This window comes from Podarcis melisellensis, assembly GCF_964234715.1.
Source record: "Podarcis melisellensis genome assembly, chromosome: 9".
NCBI classification, from domain to species: Eukaryota; Metazoa; Chordata; class Lepidosauria; order Squamata; family Lacertidae; genus Podarcis; species Podarcis melisellensis.
The window spans coordinates 19,844,342-19,867,949 of NC_138541.1; the positions used below are offsets into that span (position 1 = coordinate 19,844,342).

The 23,608-nt window shown below is 45.2% G+C and overlaps 1 protein-coding gene across 1 annotated transcript in view; it reads right to left on the reverse strand.

Moving 5' to 3' along the window:
* STPG2 (sperm tail PG-rich repeat containing 2) overlaps positions 1–23,608 on the reverse strand; it is a 236,226-nt gene that overhangs the window by 146,731 nt on the left and 65,887 nt on the right. Inside the window, exon 11 of the mRNA XM_081925037.1 lies at positions 3,699–3,864. Within this exon, the coding sequence (XP_081781163.1) occupies positions 3,699–3,864 (166 nt within the window). The remainder of the gene's footprint in view (positions 1–3,698; positions 3,865–23,608) is intronic.

The following is a 23,608-nucleotide window of genomic DNA, read 5'->3' on the forward strand; positions in this document are numbered from 1 at the left end:
CTTCAGGCTAGGTATAAAATTCTTTAGAAATTTAAAGGAGAGATGTTGGTCTTTATTTGAAAGTCTACTGTTATACCAGCACACTGGGAAGTGATCGTGTTTTCTATTTGCAGTAAGAGACAATATATTTATTACAAAACTGGAAATTCTCTGCTAACAAACAGAAAGTTATTACCTACACATTCACAACTTAATTTTAATCTGAAGATATGAAATATAAATATATTTAAATTACAATGCTGTAATCTCATTTACTCTTTTTTTTTCATTTACAAAGAAGAGAGAATTAAACTAATTTGCCTGGACCTTTTTTTCAGCTGGAGCTCACAGGAACTCAGTTCGGGCACCTCCTACTGCCATTGCCATTATAAGAGAAGAAGGGAGCTTGCATGATGAATTCTGGCACCTCATTTTTCCTCAAAAAATAACACTGCCTTTTTCCAGAATTAATATAGATCCTTCCCAAGCACAAGTTGTGACATTTCATCATGAAGCAACATAATTTAATTGTGTGCCGTTTAGGTATCGTAACCTGCAGTTCCTATGTTTATTCAAATTATGTTTTAATTTTACATTTTCTGTAGAATGTGTTACATGTTTCCATATGGAAATACATGTTTAAATAAGCAACCCTGAAATAAAATGTAATCAGTGGAAGCTTAAGAGACATGAGGGACAACGGAATCTTGACTGGATGAAAGCAATAACAAAGTCTGGCAAGGAAAAGAATCTAACAACCTAGTTTGTAGGCCGTGGGTGTCAGACATCTTTCTTCTATGATTAAAATGCGGTTTGCATTGATTCTTTTGACTCTCCATATTTCATTTCCTTCTCCCCCTTACAGTAAACCTGGCAGCTCCCTAATTGGATTTAAATTTTAAAACATCTAGCTGGTACATTCAAATTTAAATGTTGGTATCTCAATAATTTCTTTCTCAAATGAATATACGGAACAGAAATATGCTGTGGTCTGGTGATAAATATAATATATTCAGTAAGCCTACAGTCACAGCATATGGTAAAAAAAGTTCAATTTTATTATTTTATATCAGCTACTATCAGATAGTTATGCTAAGTCACTGTGTACTAATGGCTTTCATAATAATTCTACTACTCATAGAAGAAGCAGAAAACCAAGAACTGTGTCTGATTTAGTTAATTTAACCTGCAGATGAGTACAGAAAATTGTAAGATAACAGCTTAAATCTAAACAATATCTGCATATATTACTACAACATTAAATTATATGACTACCACATAAATTAGTGTCAATCAGTAACCCCATAAACCCAGAACTTTGGCCATGTTTAAAATTTTCCATTTTAAGAGCAACTAGATTTTGCTTAACATGACTTTCATGATGCCATTGTTTTTATGAATAGCAGAAACCCCCAGCTTTCGGTTCTACATTTTCTGAGAATACATCTGCAACAGGGAGAAGAAAAAGGGGGAAAGTACACAAAAACTGTAGGATTTGACCTGCTTACTCTTACTTTTTCAGCCTGAGAACTCAGCCTTGATTTAAAGACTTCCAACTATTTTGGAATGTAATATTACAAGCCAACAAGCAAATAGAAGAAATAATTAGTTTTCACACTACAATAACTTTTATACAAAAAAGGTACTGGGCGAAGTCATAGAAAAAGTGGACACAACTACCTTTATGTGATCTGTCCAATTAATTTTGAAGATAAATTCTATTTGTTACCTAAAGTAATTTCCTGTGAGAATGTGCCAAGAAACATAATGAGTTTGGGACAGTGATTCAAACAGTAGCTTTTGTAACTAACGCGACGAATGAATTATGGTGGAGTGCACTGCTCCACATTATTACTAATTATTTGTTAAACATCAAACACATGAGAAGTAGTCTGTGGAGCACAAGACTCATATCTCCTACCAAATACAGTAGAAGAGATAGTGATGGATGCGTTCAGGAAGCAAGCTGTGCTAATTCTGAATGCAGGATTGCCTCCACTGCTTTTACATGAATACATATTTTTCATGGCCGTATTTTTTAAACTAATGAGTGAACGAGCATTCCAAGCGCTAACAAAAATGATGATGCTCAAGTATCTCTTGTCTAATGAATCTAGGAGTAAACCATGCTAAATTCAGAGGGACTTACTCTCAGGTAAGTGCATACAGGATTGTGGCTTGAAACTCTTCTCTTTATCAGCAGCCCCTTGTGCCACGAAGCAAACTGCTTCTGAAACCAAGGGCATTTTGCTTTGTAATACAGAATTGCCATGGAAAGGGGAATCCAAAATTGCCCTGGCGCAAGCCGCCATATAAGAACAAACAAGTGCTTGGATTCTAGCCAATTGTGGCTTCCTGTGTTAGCAACTGGTTCTCCATTTCATGTGGGAGTAACTTATAAAACCATTTGCAAAACTGTAGAGGAAAACTTAATTATGAGAAGATATTGCTTTATAATGAGAGCCACATCATTTGATAATACTTTCATTAAGTTAGCGCAAGTGATTTTTTTGTATTAGGCTACTATAATTTTAATGAAACACAAATGAACATCTGCTGATACAATTGCCGTACTTTAATTTTATGTAATGCAGTTGTCTCACAGCACCAAGAATAAATCTGCCCTGATCCAGACACCATCAGCTGCGTGTACACTCCTGTACACAAGATTTCCACTGCACTTGTTGAGTATGCCTGGAATCCAATTCAGATTCAATCCTCCCACCCCAGCCCCTGACAAGATGTGTCAAATTACAACAGCTCTTGTTTTAGAATGCACAAATGTAAGGCAGGATTTAAGAGTCTTTAAAATATTGTTTCATGGTTTTCTAAAACTGCCAACATGAAATTAACAAGGACAGACTTACTAGCACAGGTTTTGTCCCTGCAAATTATTTTTTAATCAAGAAATATCCAGGCTATTGTATTACAGCCTGTCTTGGGAGGGGAATCTAACACACTATAATAGGTATTTGTGAAGGAAAAAGAGTCAAGCTAAGAGTATACTTTTTACAAGATTAATAAGATACCACACAGAACATTTCATTCCATCCAGCGACATCAGCATTGTCCAAACTTTCCATTGTATCTATTGACTTTAAAGTGGGGGGTGGGGGTTGTCTATAATATATTTTCCTTTGTAGAAATGGCAATTTAATTTTGCATTGGTTTCAAATGTTGTATATACTGAGGGTTTTCTTGTATTTTCTTTTCACTGCTGTATTTAATTTTCATTCTTAGATTGCAATGTGGCATCAATATTCAATAGCCAACTTTTGGCTAAAAAGTGGGATGAAAATATAACAAAATAAGTAAATATCGATTAATATTTTTGGCTAGCTTGCTTTACAAAACAGCATATACCTTTCATATCATTAAGAGTTTACAAAGTTATCTGCTGAATTGCCAGAAAGCACCATCTCCCTTTTTTCAGTCCCATTTTTGCTCAAAAGATTCCATTCTGGAAATTCTTCTCCAGACATGGAGAATAAGTTTGCAGACATTTGAAGAAATGTACAACAACCACAAATATTCAGATTAATCCTTGTGTGGATGAAAGATGCCTCTTTATTAACCATCTAAAAAGCAAAGTGACCAGTGGTAATATAGAGATATCACAAGGCCTATAAAAGGCCTATAATATACACAATCTCCCTGCTCTTACAATATTTTGCAGTTATAGTTTTGAAAAAGATGTGGAAAACATGCAATTGACCTACCTGGCATATCCTTCTTGGCCTCACATATACCGTGCCTAATTGAGCCACTGAGAAAAGAAGTATGCTTCCTTTTAGCCGTGGCAGTTCGGGGAGCCATGTATTCACTTTTACACTGTGATTTCTCAAATGATTTTTGAACATCATAGGAGCCTGGTGGAGGAGCTTCCTGTAATATTGAAGAAATTATCAGTTATTTGTTTTATTTATTCATTTGAGTTATATACCGCCCTTTCTCCAAAGTTCCCAGGGCAGTTGAAGCAGCTTAGCACTTAGTGTACATTTTACAGGCACCTCAAGTTCTGTGTCCGTTGTAGGGAAACCACAAGCTGCAAAAAGGCATCTGCTAACTTCAAAACAAGCACCTAGTTCATATGAGCCGATGTGCTAGCAGTGATGTGTTTACGATGGAATGCAGTGCAACAACTGCAGAGTCATGCAGCTGCACTGAAACTGTGGTCTAAACCAGTGTTTCCCAACCGGGGGGCTGCAGGATATTCCAAGGGAGGCATAGGTGAAAATTGCGTAAATGGGGGGGGGCATGGCATGAGAGGGGGCCACAGAGGGAAGTGAGAAGTAAAGAAAACAGAGAAGAAGAAAAACAGAGAAGTGAAGAAAATAGAGAAAAAATAGAAAGAAAATGTCAGGGTTTCTGGGAGAGAGGAGGAGATGACAGAGGAGACGGAGAGCGAGTGGGAGGAGGGGCAGAAGGATGAGGAAGAAGATGACGGAATTCTGAGGGAATCCACGAGTCTGAGCAGCGAGTCAGAGGATTCTCAAAAGGGGGTTACCTTAATCAAGCAAAAGGGAGGAGAAGGGAGAAGCGGAGAGGAGCCCAGTGGAAGACAGACGCAGCAAGAGGCGTCTCAGCCGGAACGGAGAAAAGGGGGTGGAGTCGTCAGCCTCTCGGAGGGAGCAGGATTAGGAGAGAACAGAGAAAGGGGGTTGGAGCAAGGTGTTCAGCCGGAAAGGGTGGAGAGCAGAACAAGAGGTGGTGTAGCGGTCGAAAGAAAGGTCAGCAGCAACGTACGCGCGCCAAGTTCAAACGTAGAGGCGCGCGGAAGTGGAGAGAGCTCAGGGGAGGAGCCCGGCCCTAAAGCCAGAAGGAGGGGGGAAGAGGCGGCAGAGGATTCAGCCTCAGGCGAGTCACGGAGAGAGGGAACCCAGGGGGGCAGGAAGACCCTGCGGAAAAGAAAGGAGAGGAAGAGGTGGTCTAGAGCCAGGCTATTAAGTTGGTGTGGAAGAGGGGAGGAGTCAGAGGGGACTTCAGCGGTCTAACGTGACAGACGTACGGCCACAATGCTGAACTGTACGAGAAGCAGAAATCTTCAATAAACTTTTCCTGTAAGTAAACTGCAACGGAGTGAGGTCTCTGGTGAGCTGGGACCCGTCCTGGGTGGCCGTGACAGTAAGTCCCCTCTCAGAAAGCAAAAAATTTTTTTTGCGAAGCTCACGAACGGGAGCAGCCATGAGCGCTGAGGAGCAGCTGGTTGCACTGCGGGATCAGGTTACCGCTCTCACATCGGCAGTCATTGCTTCGCAGAAGAAGAATGACGACTTGGAGAAGACGTGCCAGGATTTGCAGGCAAGGTGGGAACACGCGGACAGGGCGGGGGCCCCAGGTTCCAGAGCGGAGGGCATTGCGCTTGGACGGAGGGGGGGTGCCCTGGTTCCGCATTTTAATGGCAACTTGCAAGACTATCCCAATTTCAGAGCGGACGTCGTATATGCACTGCATTTACTCCGTCACGATTTTAAAGATGAGGAGGAGAAAGTGGGGTTCATTGTTTCGCACCTGCATGGGGAGGCCAGGGCTTGGCTACGCAATCTGTGGCGCGAAGATGGACCGGCCCGTCGCAATTCAACTGCGTTCATCAAAGCGATGGATTCTTGTTTTCAATCCTCTGTGGATGTGGACATTGCGCGCCGTCAAATGCACGGGCTGAGGCAGGGGAAAGCGACTGTGCGCCAATACCACTCTAAATTTTTTGCATTGCTCACCGCCTTAGATTGGCCAAAGGACAGTAAGCCGGTCAGAGATCTTTTTTGGGAGGGATTGAGCCCCCCCATCAAGGATGAGATCGCTAGGGGGGACAGACCCCAGACCCTAGAAGACGTGGTGCAACGGGCTTTAGCTATTGGAATTCGACATGAGGGACGTCCGTGGCACGAGGAGGACGGGTCCCAAGCGCGTGCGCAAGCGAGGACTCTCCCTTTTGTGCACAGGGATTTCAGCCGTGCGCACCCCTCGCCAATGGGGAAGGACAGCGAGGAGCCAATGGAGATTGGTGGTGCTAGGGCTCAGAAGCCATCCCAGAGCCCTGTCCCTGGTGCAGCCAAAGCGAAGCCTCCTAGAGGAACCAGGAAGTGTTACATCTGTGACAGTGCGCACCATATGGCGAAAGAGTGCCCCCAGAGGCTCCAGAAGCACACTGCAGCACTGGCAACTGTAACAGCAGAGGTGCAACCAGGGGAGCAGCTTCAGGGAAACGACAGTGCCTGGCTGGAAGCAGAGCTACTGGGGCTCAGCCAGGCGGATCTGTAGACAAGCCCCCAGCATCACTGCAGAGCGTGGACCCTTTGCCTCCCAGACCGGCAGTTCTGCTCACAGCAACACTCCAGTTGCCTGATGGGAGACTCCTCGAGGTTCCAATAACGATCGATTCGGGAAGCAACGCCGACTTCGTGGGACTGCAGTTCGTTAAGCAGCACAACATGGCGCTCCTGCCTGCAACGACGCCTCTAAACGTGGTCACGGTAGACGGCAGGAAGTTGCTGGGGGGGCAAGTGGTGCAGCAAACCCCTCCCATGATGATGCAGATTGGCAACCATCGAGAACTTATTAGTTTCAATGTCACCCACTTATCGGACACACCCATCGTGTTAGGCATGAGTTGGCTGGAGAGGCACAGTCCCGCGGTTGCGTGGTACCAGCGGCAGATCACCTTTTGTTCATCGTATTGTGCTCAGCATTGCTTTCAGACCGATCAGGGAGGAGAAGCCGAGCAGCAGTTGCATCTGGGTATGGTGCAAACAGTGCCTCACAAGTACCAGGACTTCTTGGAGGTTTTCTGTGAGAAGGAAGCTGACAAGTTGCCGCCTCACAGACCTTACGACTGCGCGATTGATTTAGTGCCAGGGGCGCAACTGCCTGCTGCCAAGCTGTACTCCATGTCGGAAGACGAGATGCAAGAGCTTCGGGAGTTCATAGACCATAACCTCAAGCGAGGTTTCATCCAGGAATCTAAAGCAGCGGGTGGCAGCCCTGTGTTCTTTGTGAAGAAGAAAAACACGCCCCAAAAAAGGCTTATAGTGGATTACAGGTTCATAAACAGCTTGACTAAGCCCAAAGCTTTCCCCATGCCCAAGATTGACGACCTTTTAGCGACCGTCAGGAGGGGCAAGATTTTCACCAAGCTGGACCTACGTGGAGCTTACAATCTCATCCGCATCCGGAAAGGAGATGAGTGGAAGACCGCCATGTTCACCCCTCTGGGCACATACGAATACAGAGTCATGCCTTTCGGTCTCCAAAATGGCAGCCACGTTTTTCAAGCATTTATGCACCACGTGCTAGCAGGTCTCCTCTACAAGAAGTGTGTCTGCTTTCTCGACGATATCCTGATTTTCTCGGAATCGTCGGAGGATCACGATAAGGACGTGAGGGAGGTCCTGCAGAGGCTGAAGGACCACAGGCTGTACGCCAAGTTGGAAAAATGCCAGTTTGATGTCAGAGAGGTTGATTTCCTTGGCTACAAGTTGTCCGACGAGGGACTGGCCATGGACAGGGCTAAGGTTCAAGCGCTGTTGGACTGGAAAAGCCCTCGAAATCGGAAAGAGGTCCAGAGGTTCATCGGCTTTGCCAATTTTTACCGCAAGTTTATTAAAGGTTTTGCGAACGCGACGGCGGCTATCACTGACACCCTCAGTTCCAAGAAGAAGAAGTTCGTCTGGACCGAACAAGCGGAGCGGTCCTTCCGGACGCTTAAAGGTCTTTTCGCCTCCGAAGAGCAGCTGCTCCACGTGAATCCCGGCAGACCCATGCGGGTAGAGACCGATGCGTCAGACAGAGCGGTTGGGGCCGTTCTTTTGCAAGAGGATTCGCAAGGCAACTGGAGACCGGGTGCGTTCTACTCCCGGAAGCTCAGCAAGACGGAGCGCAATTATACCATATGGGACAGGGAGTTGTTGGCCATTCATGCAGCTTTCAAAGCGTGGCGACACTTCTTAATAGGAGCCAAGCACACGGTGCAAGTCCGCACGGATCACAAGAACTTAGAGTATTGGCGGACGGCTAAGTTACAGACCCAGCGACACATGCGCTGGGCGGAGTTCTTTGCGGATTTCGACTTCAAAATAGAATACATCCCAGGAGACTCCAATGTTATTGCAGACGCGCTGTCCCGAAAGCCGCAATACTTGGAGGAAGCAGCTCCAATCGCAGCAAAGCACATTTTCGCACCGCAGGCGTGGACGTGCGCTACCATCGCAGTCGACCTGGACGCGGTGCGACGCGCGTTGCAAAGGGATCAGTTTGCACAGTCCAAGATGGAGGAGCTACGCGGAGGGTCGCGAGACAACGATGAGTTCCAATTGCAAGATGGACTTTTGACTCGTAAGGGTGCCCTTTACGTGCCCACCGACGATCTTCGAGCCAAGGTTCTGCAACAATTGCATGACGCCCCTAGTGCAGGCCATTTCGGCAAAGAGAAGACGATGGAGTTGGTGGCTAGAGACTTTTGGTGGCCCCAGATGAGAGGAGAGGTGGCGGACTACGTCGCCAGGTGTGATATCTGCCAGAGGTCCAAACCAGTGCACCAGAAGCAGGCGGGATTGCTAGAACCGCTGGAGACACCGCAGCAACCGTGGGAGAGGGTAGCGTTGGACTTTGTTACGGACCTGCCCAGCTCCAGAGGTAAGACGGCGGTGTTAGTGGTGGTGGACTTGTTCACCAAGATGGCGCATTTCATCCCTTGTGCCAAGGTGGCGACGGCAGAACAGACCGCAAAGCTCTTCATCGATCACGTCTTCAGAGTGCATGGACTTCCGCAGTCCGTCTTGTCCGACAGGGGGCGCCAGTTTGTTTCCACTTTCTGGCGAAAGCTTCTGGGCATCTTGCACGTCAAAATCAACCTGACATCGGCGAGACATCCACAAACCAACGGTCAAGCGGAGAGGGTCAACGCGATCATGCAGCAGTACCTGCGGTGCTACGCCAACCAGCGACCTGCGGCGTGGGTGGACTATCTGCCGATGGCTGAATTCGCCTACAACAACACGAAACACGCATCCACCGGGGTGACGCCTTTCTTCGCGAACAATGGCCGTCATCCCAGAACCTTCCCGAGATTTGCGGCACCAGGAGGGGGGGGGCCTCAAGATGCCGACCAGTTTGCAGCGGAGTTGCAAGAGGTGCACGAGGAGCTGCGGAGACATTTGGAGCTGGCAAAACAGGCGTATAAGGTGCAGGCCGATAAGCACAGGAGGGCGGGAGAGGACATCCAGATTGGGGACTGGGTGTGGTTAGCAGCCCACGCGATGCCGGCCAGGTCATTGGCCAAGAAGAAGTTAGGACACAGGCAGCTAGGGCCATATCAAGTTGAGGCTAAGATCAATCCGGTGGCTTTTCGTCTAGCCCTTCCGGAGGGTTCCAGGGTGCACCCGGTCTTTCATAGGTCGGTGCTCACTCCCTACAAAACCCCACACAGGTTTCAAGAGTCAGGAGCACTCCCAGAGCCACGTAGGAGGGCGCCTGAGGGGGGGGAATCGCCAAGACCAGAACCTCTTAACGAGGTCACAGAGATACTGGACTCGAGATGGGGGGAGGAGGGAGTTGAATATTTTCTAGCCAGGGAAGGCACTCCGGCCTCTGCCAATAGCTGGGTGCCGGGTTACGCGTTGGACGAACCCCTGTTGAAGGAGGAGTTCCATGCACTTTTTCCGCACAAGCCCATGCCCGAGGAGTATTTTGATGATTGGCTTTTCACGCCCACTTTGTCAGACAGCACGTTCGAGGGTTTCTCCTCACCCGAGGGCCATACGCCCGAAACAAGCCCGGCCAGGGATCCGAGACTGGGGGGGGAGGAGACAGGCCCTTGTTGGTGGGTGGATCAGCCAAGGGAGGCATGGAGTCAGAGATGGATGGTAGGTCCTTGGCAGGCAGCGCCAGGAGAAGCAGTGATGGAGGAAGAGACTGTGAGGTCTGTGGGTGGGGAACCCGAGTTCGAACACACATATACGGAGATGACAGAGGAGAACGTTGAAGTGGACAACTTGTATCCTGAACCGACCCCGGAAGAACCACGTTTTCCTCAACCTGCACCCGGCGAGCGGGAGGGGGGAAGGGGGGGCTTCGAGGGGGGGATGGATGTCAGGGTTTCTGGGAGAGAGGAGGAGATGACAGAGGAGACGGAGAGCGAGTGGGAGGAGGGGCAGAAGGATGAGGAAGAAGATGACGGAATTCTGAGGGAATCCACGAGTCTGAGCAGCGAGTCAGAGGATTCTCAAAAGGGGGTTACCTTAATCAAGCAAAAGGGAGGAGAAGGGAGAAGCGGAGAGGAGCCCAGTGGAAGACAGACGCAGCAAGAGGCGTCTCAGCCGGAACGGAGAAAAGGGGGTGGAGTCGTCAGCCTCTCGGAGGGAGCAGGATTAGGAGAGAACAGAGAAAGGGGGTTGGAGCAAGGTGTTCAGCCGGAAAGGGTGGAGAGCAGAACAAGAGGTGGTGTAGCGGTCGAAAGAAAGGTCAGCAGCAACGTACGCGCGCCAAGTTCAAACGTAGAGGCGCGCGGAAGTGGAGAGAGCTCAGGGGAGGAGCCCGGCCCTAAAGCCAGAAGGAGGGGGGAAGAGGCGGCAGAGGATTCAGCCTCAGGCGAGTCACGGAGAGAGGGAACCCAGGGGGGCAGGAAGACCCTGCGGAAAAGAAAGGAGAGGAAGAGGTGGTCTAGAGCCAGGCTATTAAGTTGGTGTGGAAGAGGGGAGGAGTCAGAGGGGACTTCAGCGGTCTAACGTGACAGACGTACGGCCACAATGCTGAACTGTACGAGAAGCAGAAATCTTCAATAAACTTTTCCTGTAAGTAAACTGCAACGGAGTGAGGTCTCTGGTGAGCTGGGACCCGTCCTGGGTGGCCGTGACAGAAAATATGTTGCTGCAGACCATTGTTGGATAAAGAGTACACTATCTAAAGTTTTGGGATCGAGCAAAATTGTTTTTCATGGCATTTCCTACTTTGTATTTGGTAAACTCAGGTTTCAGTCATGAGAATCATTTACTCAGCCTAACGCGGAATCGCCTTAACATAATGGACAGAGGTGATCTTCGGTTATCCCTCACAGCAATAGAACTAGATATTAAAAAAGCTTGTTTCTAGTCACCAAGCACAATGGTCACATTGATCAAGAAATACACATTTTTATGTGACTGTATTTTGTGTAAATTATAACAATTATAAACGAAATATGTTCTACTTACAAACAAAACATTTAAATAGTTACCTTTCTACCAGTAGGAAAGGGGTTGGGCACAGAAAGGAAACAAGGTTGGAAGGGGGCCATAGTCAGAAAAAGGTTGAGAAACAGTAGTCTAAACCATAATGTCACATCTGTACAGTGAGACGAAAGCTATTTCTTTTTTGCAGTGTCCCGTCAATCACACCGCATCCTGGTGTATCAGGGAGGTAGAGGGACCGCAGTTTTATCAACAATTTACCTATGAATTACTCATCTACCGCCTTTTGAATACTTCAGACTAGTTATACATGCAACATTCATACCGGATAATTAGCAATAAGCATTGAGGACACGAACTGCAAGTAACAGGGATTATATAATTCTTGCCACTCTTAGAGTTTTCTGCTATAGATGCCAGCCCTCCTTCAACTCAAGTTAAGAAACGAAATGTGCAAGTACTGTTCTGCTCGTTTGTTTTGTGAGAAATTAGCTTCAGTGATTTTAGTCAATGAATCAAGTCACAGATATGATTTACATTTAAGAGAACTGATCTAGCTAATTAGACCAAAAAAAAAAAGTTTACAGCGGCACACCCATGGGCTTCCTGGCTCATTTTAAAGCTTTAATGTTGATCTTTCCTAGCAGAGAAGTGGTTGCTGCCCAAAACAAAATTCAGATATCTAGGATTTAGTGTAGCTGTGACTAAACAGTAGTGTGTCGATCCAAAAATAAATGCTGGCAACAAAACATCTTTCCATGCTATATTTCATGCAGGATGGATTCCCCACACCTCGCCAGAGGTTATAAACATTTTAAAAATTACCCTTCCAATGCTGATAAAGTCCATTATTATTAAGGCTGTGACAGAGCGCATCAATTAAATAAGCCCTGCTAAGTATCTCAGTGTTGCTTTGGTCATTTTGCTGGTGGGAGGGATGAGTCAGAGTTATAGATGACAGCTCTGAAATATAGTCCAGTATTGTTATCCTGGTGTGTTGGGGGTATGTTTAGGGAAATTCAGAGAGGCTGTGAAGGTGACTCCAGCAGTAAATTAATTAATTAAGGCCTGCAAGGAGCCAGAGATTTAGTTGAGGGCTTCAGTGCTGAAATACAAAAATCTGGATACATATTTCCATATGTGGTGGACTTGCCCTCAAGCTTAGCTGTTCTCTACTGTTGTTTTTGAGGAGGTTCAGAAAACTGCATCTCAAGATGCAACTATGAACCTGTAGCTGGTGCTTTTAAATGTCTTTGTAGACATAAATGCAGACCCTGAAGACCCGATTGTTCACCTGCTGGTGGTGGCCAGGTTGGCCATGACAAAATACTGGAGCAATCTGTGTGGCACCACCTTGATATACCAGTATCGCAAGGTGTGGAATATTGCTTTCATGAAGAAGTTGGTGCAGAAAATGAGGGTAATACATGGAATCTCTAAGTGAGACAAATTTATTTCAGCAAGACATTCCTTCCTTTATTGCTTATGTTAACAATGAAAACAGTAATCAACACCCTCTGTTACATTACACATACAAAAATGAAATGCTTAATTTTATAATTGTACAACTCCATTTTTGGAGTTGTCCTTTTGCTTGGAGCATTTTCCCTCTTAATGGCTACTGACAGTTGCCTCTTTTCATTTAGATTTGTCTCTGCATTTGTCTTGTTTAACTGCAAATTGATATTTCATTTAGTGTTTTAACTCTTGGTTTAATTTATTTATTATTTATTATTTATACCCCACCCATCTGGGGTACATTAATGTATGTGGCAGGGAGGTGTTCTAGGATTTCTGTGTTACCAGTAGTTTTCAAATGCAGAACTTGTTGGCTTTGTATTTTTTGTACATATATTTTTTGTTATCTTTTTTCTGTCTGGATGCTATGTCTACCTGTAGACAGACAACAGGTCTACCTACTGAGAAGTAACTGAAGGGTAGATCTGGAACAGAAATTTCTCAAAGGCCAAGTCTTCCCAGGCCTCAGCACCACTCAGTTATGAAATCTACCAAAAATGATAGCTCAGTCCTCTGGTGCTTGTGTGTGTGTGTGTGTGTTGTCTTTATTAATTGAAGTATTTACCTAGCACCATCAATGGAATTTCTAAGTACAGCCTTGATCATGGTGCCCATTCAAGTTCTACATTTTAGGAGTCTTAAATACAACTAGCATAATTGCTACAAAAAAAAGGTAGATACATGAAATACTATGGGGGAAGGAAAAAATCCACCAAACACCACCAAGTACCCATTTCTTTCTGTAACAGATGCAACAGCACAGCAAGCAAGAGCCTCAATCTAACATTAGGAATTGTGCTTATAAAAAATGTGCAGCCAGATGATTATTTACATTTATATACTGAGTGTGAAGTGATAATGTATTTCCTTATTCAGCAATTCTTAACAGTTCTCGCTTCATTCCAATTGAAGAGTGCTAATTTATTATCCAAGATGAACCTGTTTACTTCAAATTTAAGTTTCCAATTAAGCTAAAACATTTACTCTTCCATCATGTATAAACCCTTTCTGCTAAGTTGCTATATTAATATTTTTAATCAACATCAAAGAAACATTAGTATTAATAATGACGACAATAATTCTTGGTTAAGTATCAAATGTCGCAAGCCAAAGGACTTAAAATTGTAAATGCAGCAAAGGCTTCCATCGGAACATCCAACCATTCAGTTTCATTTTACACTGCTTTGAGAATGTTTTTACTTGGACATTGATGCACAATTATATTTTATTTCCAGACGCCTGCATTCTGATAAGGTCCTGTTCTTTGATAAAATCACAGATCTTCAGATCTTCTGTTGAGCAGCAGAACATAATCACTGATGTGACATAGTAAAAGGAAAAAAGATGGGGTCGGGAGAAAATATGTTAAAAGCTCAGACCAATATCCTGGACACTTCACTTGATGATCCCCGGAGTCAACAAAAAAAATCTACCTTTAAAATGCTGTATATTAGCAAACTGGGCTTTGCTTAGATAAGGGCCCTTCAGATATTGTTAGACTCCGCCTTTCAAGAGCCCCAGGCAGCATTGCCAATGATCAAGGATGATGTTAGTTGCAGTTCAACACATTTGGTGGACCCCACTATTACTTTAGGTCATTTGATACCATATAGTGGATGTGGACCAACCAGAGGCCATAGCAGCTTTCCAAACAGGTTGCCCTAACTTCTGTCATTAACATCTTCTCGTAACATGATGGCTATATGAGCCTCTCCATGGGAAGGAAGGAGGATGGATCTCATCCGTGTACAGCTTTTGCAGGAGGAGGGATCAACCTGTATCTCAATTTTGACACTCACTCAAGTTAGTGCCAGGGGTGGGATACAAATTTCTCCCTCCCCATCCTCATGAGATTAATCATCAAGTGATTAACCCAGCCCTAAGCAGAGGAGAGATTTAAATCTTTCCATCGATCACCCATCTGGAAAGTGGAGGAGGATTCAGCACTGGATCTGCATGTGGGTTTGGAGTCTGCACATGCGGATTTAGGTATGGTGCATGATAGAGCACCTTAGAGCCTTGCATAACTAGAATGTAGACAACAGGCCAAAAATGGTTAGCTACCCTGTCCTACAGAATGTAAACAAGAAGCCAGAAACAAGTTATATGTGGAAAGATTCTATGTAGCATAGTTTTAACATTTTCCGAGAGCCCATTTTCTAAGATATTGGTTATGTAGCTTCTCTTCCATCAAACAGGGTAACCAAAGACGCAAATGCAACCTAAGTCTATTAATGTTCTCAGTCACACCTTGATTTCCTCGATGTCAGGTCTCCTACTTGAATATAAATTTGATCTATAATCCTGTGCTCAGTTACATAAGCTTCAGCTCAAGGATTTCAATAGCATTAAGAATGGGGAATTATGGGCAAAATGGAAACTGTGGACAGCAGAATGGGAACCAAAATTGAAGAGACAGCATTGCACACCATTTTTCATGTTCACTTCTCTGGACTACCTTATCCAATGACTAAAGATGATGCAGCTTTCATTCCACCCCCCTCTTGTTATCACATTGTGATAAACAACAAGGGGGAAAAATGAGAACACATGCCAGTCAAAAGGGATCCAAGTTCTGCTTCTTGCTCTGTTTTGCTGCTCTTTTGTCCCTTTCACTCATCCATCCTCCAGTTTTCTGTCTCTGTTTGTGTTTGTGGGCCCATTCTACTTCAGCTTTTTACTGACACTTGACGTTATTTGGACAGCTGTTTTCCTGATTTATGGAACCACACTGGGGCATTATGTGAGAGCCACTCTGTTACAGTAGTGTGAACACTTTTTCTATACACCTTAGGGAGGTTTAATGAACAAGTTTCGCTTCATCTGGAAGCTTTAATTAATCACCATAATTGGAATATTAAAGGAATTTTCTCCCACATGAGATTGCCAGGTGAGACCAGCAGCCTTCATCTTCGATTGCAGCGAAACATTCCACACTCACTTCTACTATTTAGGGAGCCCAAAAACAGAGGCTGGAACGCAAAATCCCTGTACGCTTTGTTTTGACTCTGAAATGAACCACACTTTACTGGAAAATTGCAAATACCTTCATTTATTCTCAGAGTCAAATGGAGCACAGCCAAATTCTTCTTGGCTTCCCAAAGGCCATCATTTGCAACCTAAACTCAGGGTGTAACTATAGCTTTCTTTCTGTCTCCCTCCCTCTTCATTACCCCTTTCCCTAGTCTGAATACTGTACTTTGGTTTGTAGGCCACAGTCTTTGACACTGGCTCATTTCCAACCAGCTGACTCCAACAACCTGAACTGAACTAAGGGGTGTAAGGTGGGAATTTAAGCTGTGCACCTGCCATCAGTTTTGGCCAAAGTAAAGAAGTACAGGCAGGGGGTGGTGAGGTGGGGCCCCGCCAGGGGCGCAGGTGAGGGGGTCACACAATCAGCTGTCAAGACCCTCCTCACCTGCGCCCTGTCCAGCCAGCGCTCCCTGCCCGGAGCCCAGGCAGGGCAGGGAAGAGGGCGTGCTGGGCAGCAGCTGCTCCCAGCTGCTCCCCTCACCCCTTGGCCCTCCTGGCAGCCGGGAGCCACGCTGGGCTGGCTGGGCAGCCTAGCGGGGGAACTTGTGCATGCCCCAGTGCCCCATCCCGTTTGGCCATGAGCCACAAGCTCTGCCTTTCCCGGACCTCACTTGGGGTTGGAGCCGGGAAGGTCCACCTCACTGCCCACGACCCTGTCTCTCCGGGTGCTGGAGAGGGGGAAGTCGCCAACTTCAAAGCCTGCCTACTCTGGAGTCACTTCTCTCTCTCACACACACACTCCTTCAAGGGTGCCAATTTGAATAAAATATATGGGGGATAAGTACCGCCCTGTATAATACAAGACGGAGCGCGCGCACACACTATCTGAATGGCTATGCCTATTAACGGGGGGGGGGGCGACCTCCTCAAATATTTTGGAGGGGGGCAAAGGAACCTTGGCCCCAAGGAGTTGACTCCCATGCCCTCCTCCCTATTACAGTGGGGTGCTCCCCACTTTATGTAACTTCACTTATGCACGCAGGAGCCCGGAACGTAACCCACACGTAAGTGGGGAGGTGCCTGTTTAGGTCAGCCTTCCCCATCTTGGTGTCCTCTTTCTGTTTTGGCCTCCTTCAATCAGAATTCGTTACAAAAAAGAATTCATTACAAGGTGAAGTGCGTGAGGAATTGATTGGGTGCAAGGGGGGTTGGAGGACAGGCAGAAAGAAGAACCAATTTGTCCATGTCTAGGGGGTGCAATCTGGACAGTTCTGCCAGGGGTGCAAGATCACCTAGCTACGGCTCTGAGTACAGGAGAGACACGCACATCAACCACAGAAGCCTTCTTGCGCAAGTAGGCTGGAGAAGGTCAGGTGATATTTCATAGTCCTTATAAAAAGATATAGATCAGGCTTACTCTCTGGTCTGAGCAACTAGGAACCTTGCTTTGGGCTAATACTATTTCCACCATCACATCCCCACCTTCATAGGTTCCAAGTTTCATATCACCTTATATTTCACATAACCATACAGAAAAGATACTTCACCAGCATCCAGGAACTCGGCATATTTCAAGTCAGATGCGCATCTGAGATCAGCTAACTGTTCAGATGACAAGTGCTTTGTATTAAAAAGTCTAAAAAATCTCCCATACAGCTCTTTAAAAATCCAATCATACTCCTTGTAGGTTTTGAACTCTGTTTCAGATACTGAAATGCACAAAAGACTGACATGTAATTGTAATTCAATTTTATTCTGGCTGCAATGTAATCTTACTAATATCTATATCAGACATAAAAAGATGAGACACTTTATAAAGGAGTCTATCATTCATTAATACTATTGAAGAACTGTCATGATCAAAAGTTATTTTTAATTTTTTCATATACTTTATAGGATTACACTAAATTGTGTTTTGCATTATTCATTGAATAATTTTTAAATGTCTGGATCACAGTCATTGTGAATCTACAGCTTCATATATCAAAAGTAAATGTAAAAATTATGGTGATAATTTTATTATTAAATATTATTATCATTAAGTTTTGAAATTTCACAGTCAAGGTTGCTTACATCCAAATTTAGGAATGGCAGTCTTATTTTTTAAATATATTAAATACACACATGCCTCTGTATTAAAAAAGAAAATTATTGAGCACTTTAGAGTACTAGTCCATCTACTTCAGTTTTACAAATATAAATGAAAATGATACACCTGGGAGAAGGCAATTAGGTCTGTTATATAACTTCTCTAACTTGAGTACTTCAAAACAAGGAAAAATACTTCCTATCCCCTAGTATTTCAAAAATAAAACATTTGCAGGACACCATAGCTAGAGTGAGTCACACAGCATGTTTTACAGTCCTTAAGGAGGTAATCATACACAAAAATAATTATGAGCCCTGATCCTCGGCTGACATGTTAAGTCTTTTTTTTTGTTAAATAATTTTTTATTAATTTTCAATCACTAAAGTCCAATAACAGCCACATTTTATCAATGTCAAATTATAATTCGCATCCAAATATATATCAGTTATAAAGCCAATTATACAATTTGTGTGACTTCTCGTGTGCTGGGTTTCGGGGTGCAAAGTTCTTATTTATTCCTGCTTCCAAAATCTTGATTAATCCAATTAAATCCAGTCCTGATCTTAGTCTCATATCAACAGCTACAGAGTTCTTGTCTTCCATTCATATTAACACATTTAATAAATTTTATTTCTGCAGAAGGAGTTGTGAATCGAGGTCCCGCTACCCTATTTGTGATGAAATAAGACATGTGGACACAAGTAATTTAGGTTAATGGGCTAAAAAAGGCCACAACTTTATTGGTTACAGAATGTGAGTGGTATTGGCTTAGGCACTGGATCCGAACTGACTATACTTCACTCCTGTCCACTCTGCAGGGAGTTGACAACCTGTAGGGGGGAGCTTGTTGATGCAAATCAACTGGGAGCTCTCCCGTAGAGTCACCGGAGGGTTGTGCCATGGCCCTAGCCACCACCTGGGCTTTGGACAGGAACCACGACCACCGGATTCCTTTAATGGAATACCCTTCAAGGGGAGGGGGTAGGTGATGGCCACAACCTCCCCTCCAACACACAACACATTTTCCAATGCCTAACAGCCAAACTTTACAAAGTTGTGACAATTTGCTACGAGGTAGGCAAAAAACCAAATGACTGGTGCCAATCTGCCAAGTGGAAAAAATTCCTACTCGGTCCCTTCAACAGGTGACCAACCGAGGTCCATAGCAAGGTCAGGTGTTGAATGCACAAGGAAGGAGGGAGGGAGGGAGGGAAGGAGATCTATGCATGCAGGAAACAAACAGGCTGAGCCACAGTCCCACGCTTGTTTAAGAGCAGCAAACCACACACCCCAGCCAGGCGTATTGGCTGGCTGTGGGCATGACGCAGGTCAGGGACTCTTTGTGATGCAGTGGGCCATCCACGCCCACTGCGAAGCACGAGAAGCAAAACCCGCTCACAACCCCTCCCCTTGGGGAAGAGGAGAGGCTTTCTATATCCTGTGGTGCCGCGTCAAGTCAACACAGTGTCTCAAGTACCCTCAGCCCCACAATGAGGACACGCAATTGGAAGTTTGGTTATTTATTGGCACAGCACTCAATTACATCAGCTCCTAAGGTGCAAAAGTCACATGCACTGCTCCTGCTAAACAGCTAGCTAAGCATCTCCTTCAAACCTGTGCTGTGACCCAAACAGCTAGAGCAACAACACAATCATGCCTCCATCAGCACATTTAAACCCTCTCAACTGATGCACACAAACAACCAGCTACTTCTCCTATGTGTCAGCTCCAACTGCTCCTGTCCCTTTAAGCCCCTCCTCATTCTTGGAAACAGTGGGGGAGGCAACAGAGAAGGATTCTCTCTTTGACATCTGTGCCTTTCTGTAACTTTTCCTCCATCTGACTGCCCACCCCCTTCCTCTTCCTCCTGCCACATGCATGGCACAGAACCCCACAAATTACTGGCTCCTTCCCCTGGACCATCCCCCTGCCCGCCCTCTGAACTCCTGCCTATCCCTGACAGCTGGCAAGTGACAGATGCACAAATATGTCCACTGTACTGGCAGGTTGTACTATCTAAATCAGGGGTGTCAAACTCAAATTCATCGGGGGCCGCATCAGTAGTTTGGTCACCCTCAAAGGGCCGGTTGTATCTGTAGGACTATGTGTCCACTCTTTATTATCATAAATTATTGTCACTGCATTCAATTATTACTGTTTTTTGTAAGAATGTAAGTAATAACTAGCTCTGAAAGCAGGAACATAGTCAGAATAATGGCAGGTAGATATTCAAATGTAAATGGCTGGCTATTGCGGATATTGCAAATTCCCACAGGTTCCTCTCCTTCTCCCTGGGAGCAAAACTCCAGAAACAATAAGTGAACTAGGCAAGAATTTGCTTCCTCTTCTTGCCCTCCCCCCACCCCCAAACCAGTCGCCTCAAGATCTCTCCTCCTCACTCTGCCTAACAGTAGGGCCAGCCCCAAACGCATCCTCGCCAGGCCCCTTTTCGCTCTTGTTTTTATTGCCAGGCTTCTGCACCTCGGGGCTTTCGAGGGAAGCAGCAGACACACAGCCTGCCCTTCTCCCTGCCTGCTGCGGAACAGCTCGGCCTCTTGGACCAAAGCAGGAACACGGAAGCCACCTAAACCACAAGCAGCATCTGCTGCAACCCCTGGCAGGCGCTCTGAAGCCAATGCGCCTGCTGCTGCTGCCCGCCGTTTCCTTGGAGGGAGATGGAGCGCGCGCCCAGCGACCCCTCTCCTCCTCCTCTTCCTCGCCGCCTGCCAGTTGGTCTGGTGGCTGGGAGGGAGCGGGGGAGGGGCCGAGTGTGGGGAGGGGAGGGGAGCGGAGGGGGCAGGGCTGCCTGCTGCAGTCACTCTGCTGCCACATGCCCCAGTCCCGGGAGGGAGAGGGAAAAAGACTCTCAGCTTTCTGGACCCACAGACCGTCTGACTATGAGAACTGAGATACTCCTGACCTTAGGACTGAAGCGAACCTTGCATATGGATTCTGCCTCCAGGCAAGTACCTTCCTAAGACCTGGCTGACTGACTGGCCTCTTCCGCCACTAAGCTCCGCTGTGGCTGATCAGCACAGGACTATGACGGACACTGATGTTCAGGGAGCCTTCACATTCAATTATTGTGTCAATGTTTTGAGGACAAATTCTAATGAAACTGCACCAGGAAAGAAATTAAGTATTGTTCTGATTTTCCTAAAACTGTCTCTCCCGGTATAAAGAAAATAAATCCATGGAGGTAGCTCTCAGAACATAATTACGGCAGAAGAAATTTAACAGTATTCTCTCTAGGCCATGACTTCCAGAGAAGAGTCATGAAAGCAAAAGGTAACTATGTCAAATGATCTTGTCTTTTTCTCAGATAAATGAGTATCTTCCTTTAATATTTTGCTCTGCCAGAGGCCAACAGAATCCACATTAGACTGAAGTTCCGGCTGGGTAAGCAAATTATTTGGGTGCTGAAAACTTTGCAAAAATACTCACAAAGGGTTATATCTAATACTAGTCCTATTCAAAGTGCAACTAGTGAAATTAATAGGTTTGCCTACCCCACTCTGAGTAGGATACAACCAATAAAATATAAAAACCTATTCTATTTTTAACCTATGCTTCAAATGTGTGTTTATTTACCTTCTTTTTTAGGGTAAGGTAAAGGTAAAGAGACCCCTGACCATTAGGTACCCTAAAAAAGAGGGACGCGGGTGGCACTGTGGTCTCAGACAACTCTGGGGTTGCGGCGCTCATCTCGCTTTACTGGCTGAAGGAGCTGGCGTACAGCTTCCGGGTCATGTGGCCAGCATGACTAAGCCGCTTCTGGCGAACCAGAGCAGCACACGGAAACGCCATTTACCTTCCCACCGGAGCGGTACCTATTTATCTACTTGCACTTGACGTGCTTTTGAACTGCTAGGTTCGCAGGAACAGGGACCGAGAAACAGGAGCTCACCCCGTCGCGGGGATTCGAACCGTCAACCTTCTGATCGGCAAGCCCTAGGCTCTGTGGCTTAGCCCACAGTGCCACCCGCGTCCCTCTTTTTTAGGGTACTACCTTCCTAATGCACCTTAAAAGTTAAAATACACAAAACATAAACTAATTTAAGTGCTACTCAGAGAAGACCCATCAAAATTAATGAACCTAAGTTAGTCACTTCAATTAACTTCAATGGGTCTACTCTGAGTAAGACTAACATTGAATGCCACCCTAGATGAAATTAATACAAGTTATAAATGTAACCAAATAAAATGAAAGGCCTAAAACATGCCCACTTAGCAAAACTAATTTGAAACCAGCCAAACTTTTAAAATCCTTCAGCCATTTAAAATTCTATTGAAAACAAATGCATTTCCAGTGCCTGTTTAAAAGCTGGAAAAGAAGCTGCCATTTGCACACAATCATGGGGTCACACTTACAAGGGCCCTCTTAATTATACCTAACAACTGTTAGGTATAATATGCCTTTCCTCCAAGTTGAGATACTTTTGTGAGGATGAATCCTAGGATTATGGTCTACCACTTCTGTGTTACTCTTTGGCTCTTGTTGCAGGGAGCACTTGGGATCCTTCCATCAGCTGCCCCAAGTCCTCAGATGAGTCACTTTCCTATCCACAGAAGAACTCATCAAAGGCTGCAGCATACAGACAGCCACATATATTTTAACAGCAGCGTTCTGCTTCTGAGCTCGCATGACTGAGCTAGCTGAGAGCTACTGCTGGGGAAGATGCTGGGCAGAGCCCTGTCATGAAGTATCTGAAAATTAGTTTTTATCAAGGCTGAATCGTTTATCAAAAACCAAGGCACAAGTAGTAAAAGCTGTCAGGTGACAACTCCTTGGAATATATAACAGCCGTCTCTGTAGAACCATTTATTGTCACCTACAGTTAAAACTTATTTGTGTTGTGGGCATTTAATGACATCTGACTGATTTGATTTATGTTGCCTAAAATCTGGAACAAACCAGGGATTTCCCTGATGACAGCCAGGGCTCCCTAAATCAGCAATCAGAGGCCGGTGCAACACATCTATCAATATAAACAACTGCTGGATCAACGGCTTATTAATGGACAAGTTAGCATTTATTTCACCCAAAGGACATCTCTATTGAGGTATAACTCTCTAAGGATGCATAGTACAGCCCCATCTGCTAAAGGGGAAAAATACTTGATGAAGTTGAAACATCTACTGGCATAGTATTGTCAGCTTTCATATGGGATAAAGCATTTTTGTAAAGGAGAGAGTCCTTGATGGATTGAGTTTCTTCTCTGGCTGCAACACTATGCACAGACTGCCTATACAGGGCTAATGGGAGTTGTAGTCCAACATCATCTGGAGGACACCAGGTTGGAAAAAACAGGATGCAGTGATTTTGGTTTGTATCCAGTGCAAGACTAAGTAGCATAAGGCATAAAGATTTATAGCACAACAGGGCTTCTTCCCCCCTCCTCCTCCCACGTCCCCTAAAAATGCTCTGGGGGTTCCCAGATTTGGAGAAGGTGCAGTGTGCATGGGGGGGGGGAGTCCCATAGCGCAAACACAAATCCTTGCATTGGTGGGATGGTTATGTAGACATATTGGACACAACTCTTGTAAGCAACTCAATGCTTTTGATGTAGCTTTGATATCTCCAAATGCCGGAAAATATATATTCAAGAAGTGAAAGCAAATATTTCGCCTTTTATCCTGGGTGCAATGCAACCTTATTAATATCTCTATAAGACATAAAAGGATGAAAGCAAAACAGTAAAAAGATATTCAAGAAGTGAAAGTGGCATTTCATAGCTTAAAGCATCCAAAAAGACCAATAAATAATGGCATGGCCACAGGGCTCTGTTACTCCAGAGCTCATCAAGTGGATTTCAGAATGGTCTCTTCAGATTAATAAAGTTTCACAGTAGGCTGAAAATCAGCTCATTACTTCCTGCTAGGATTG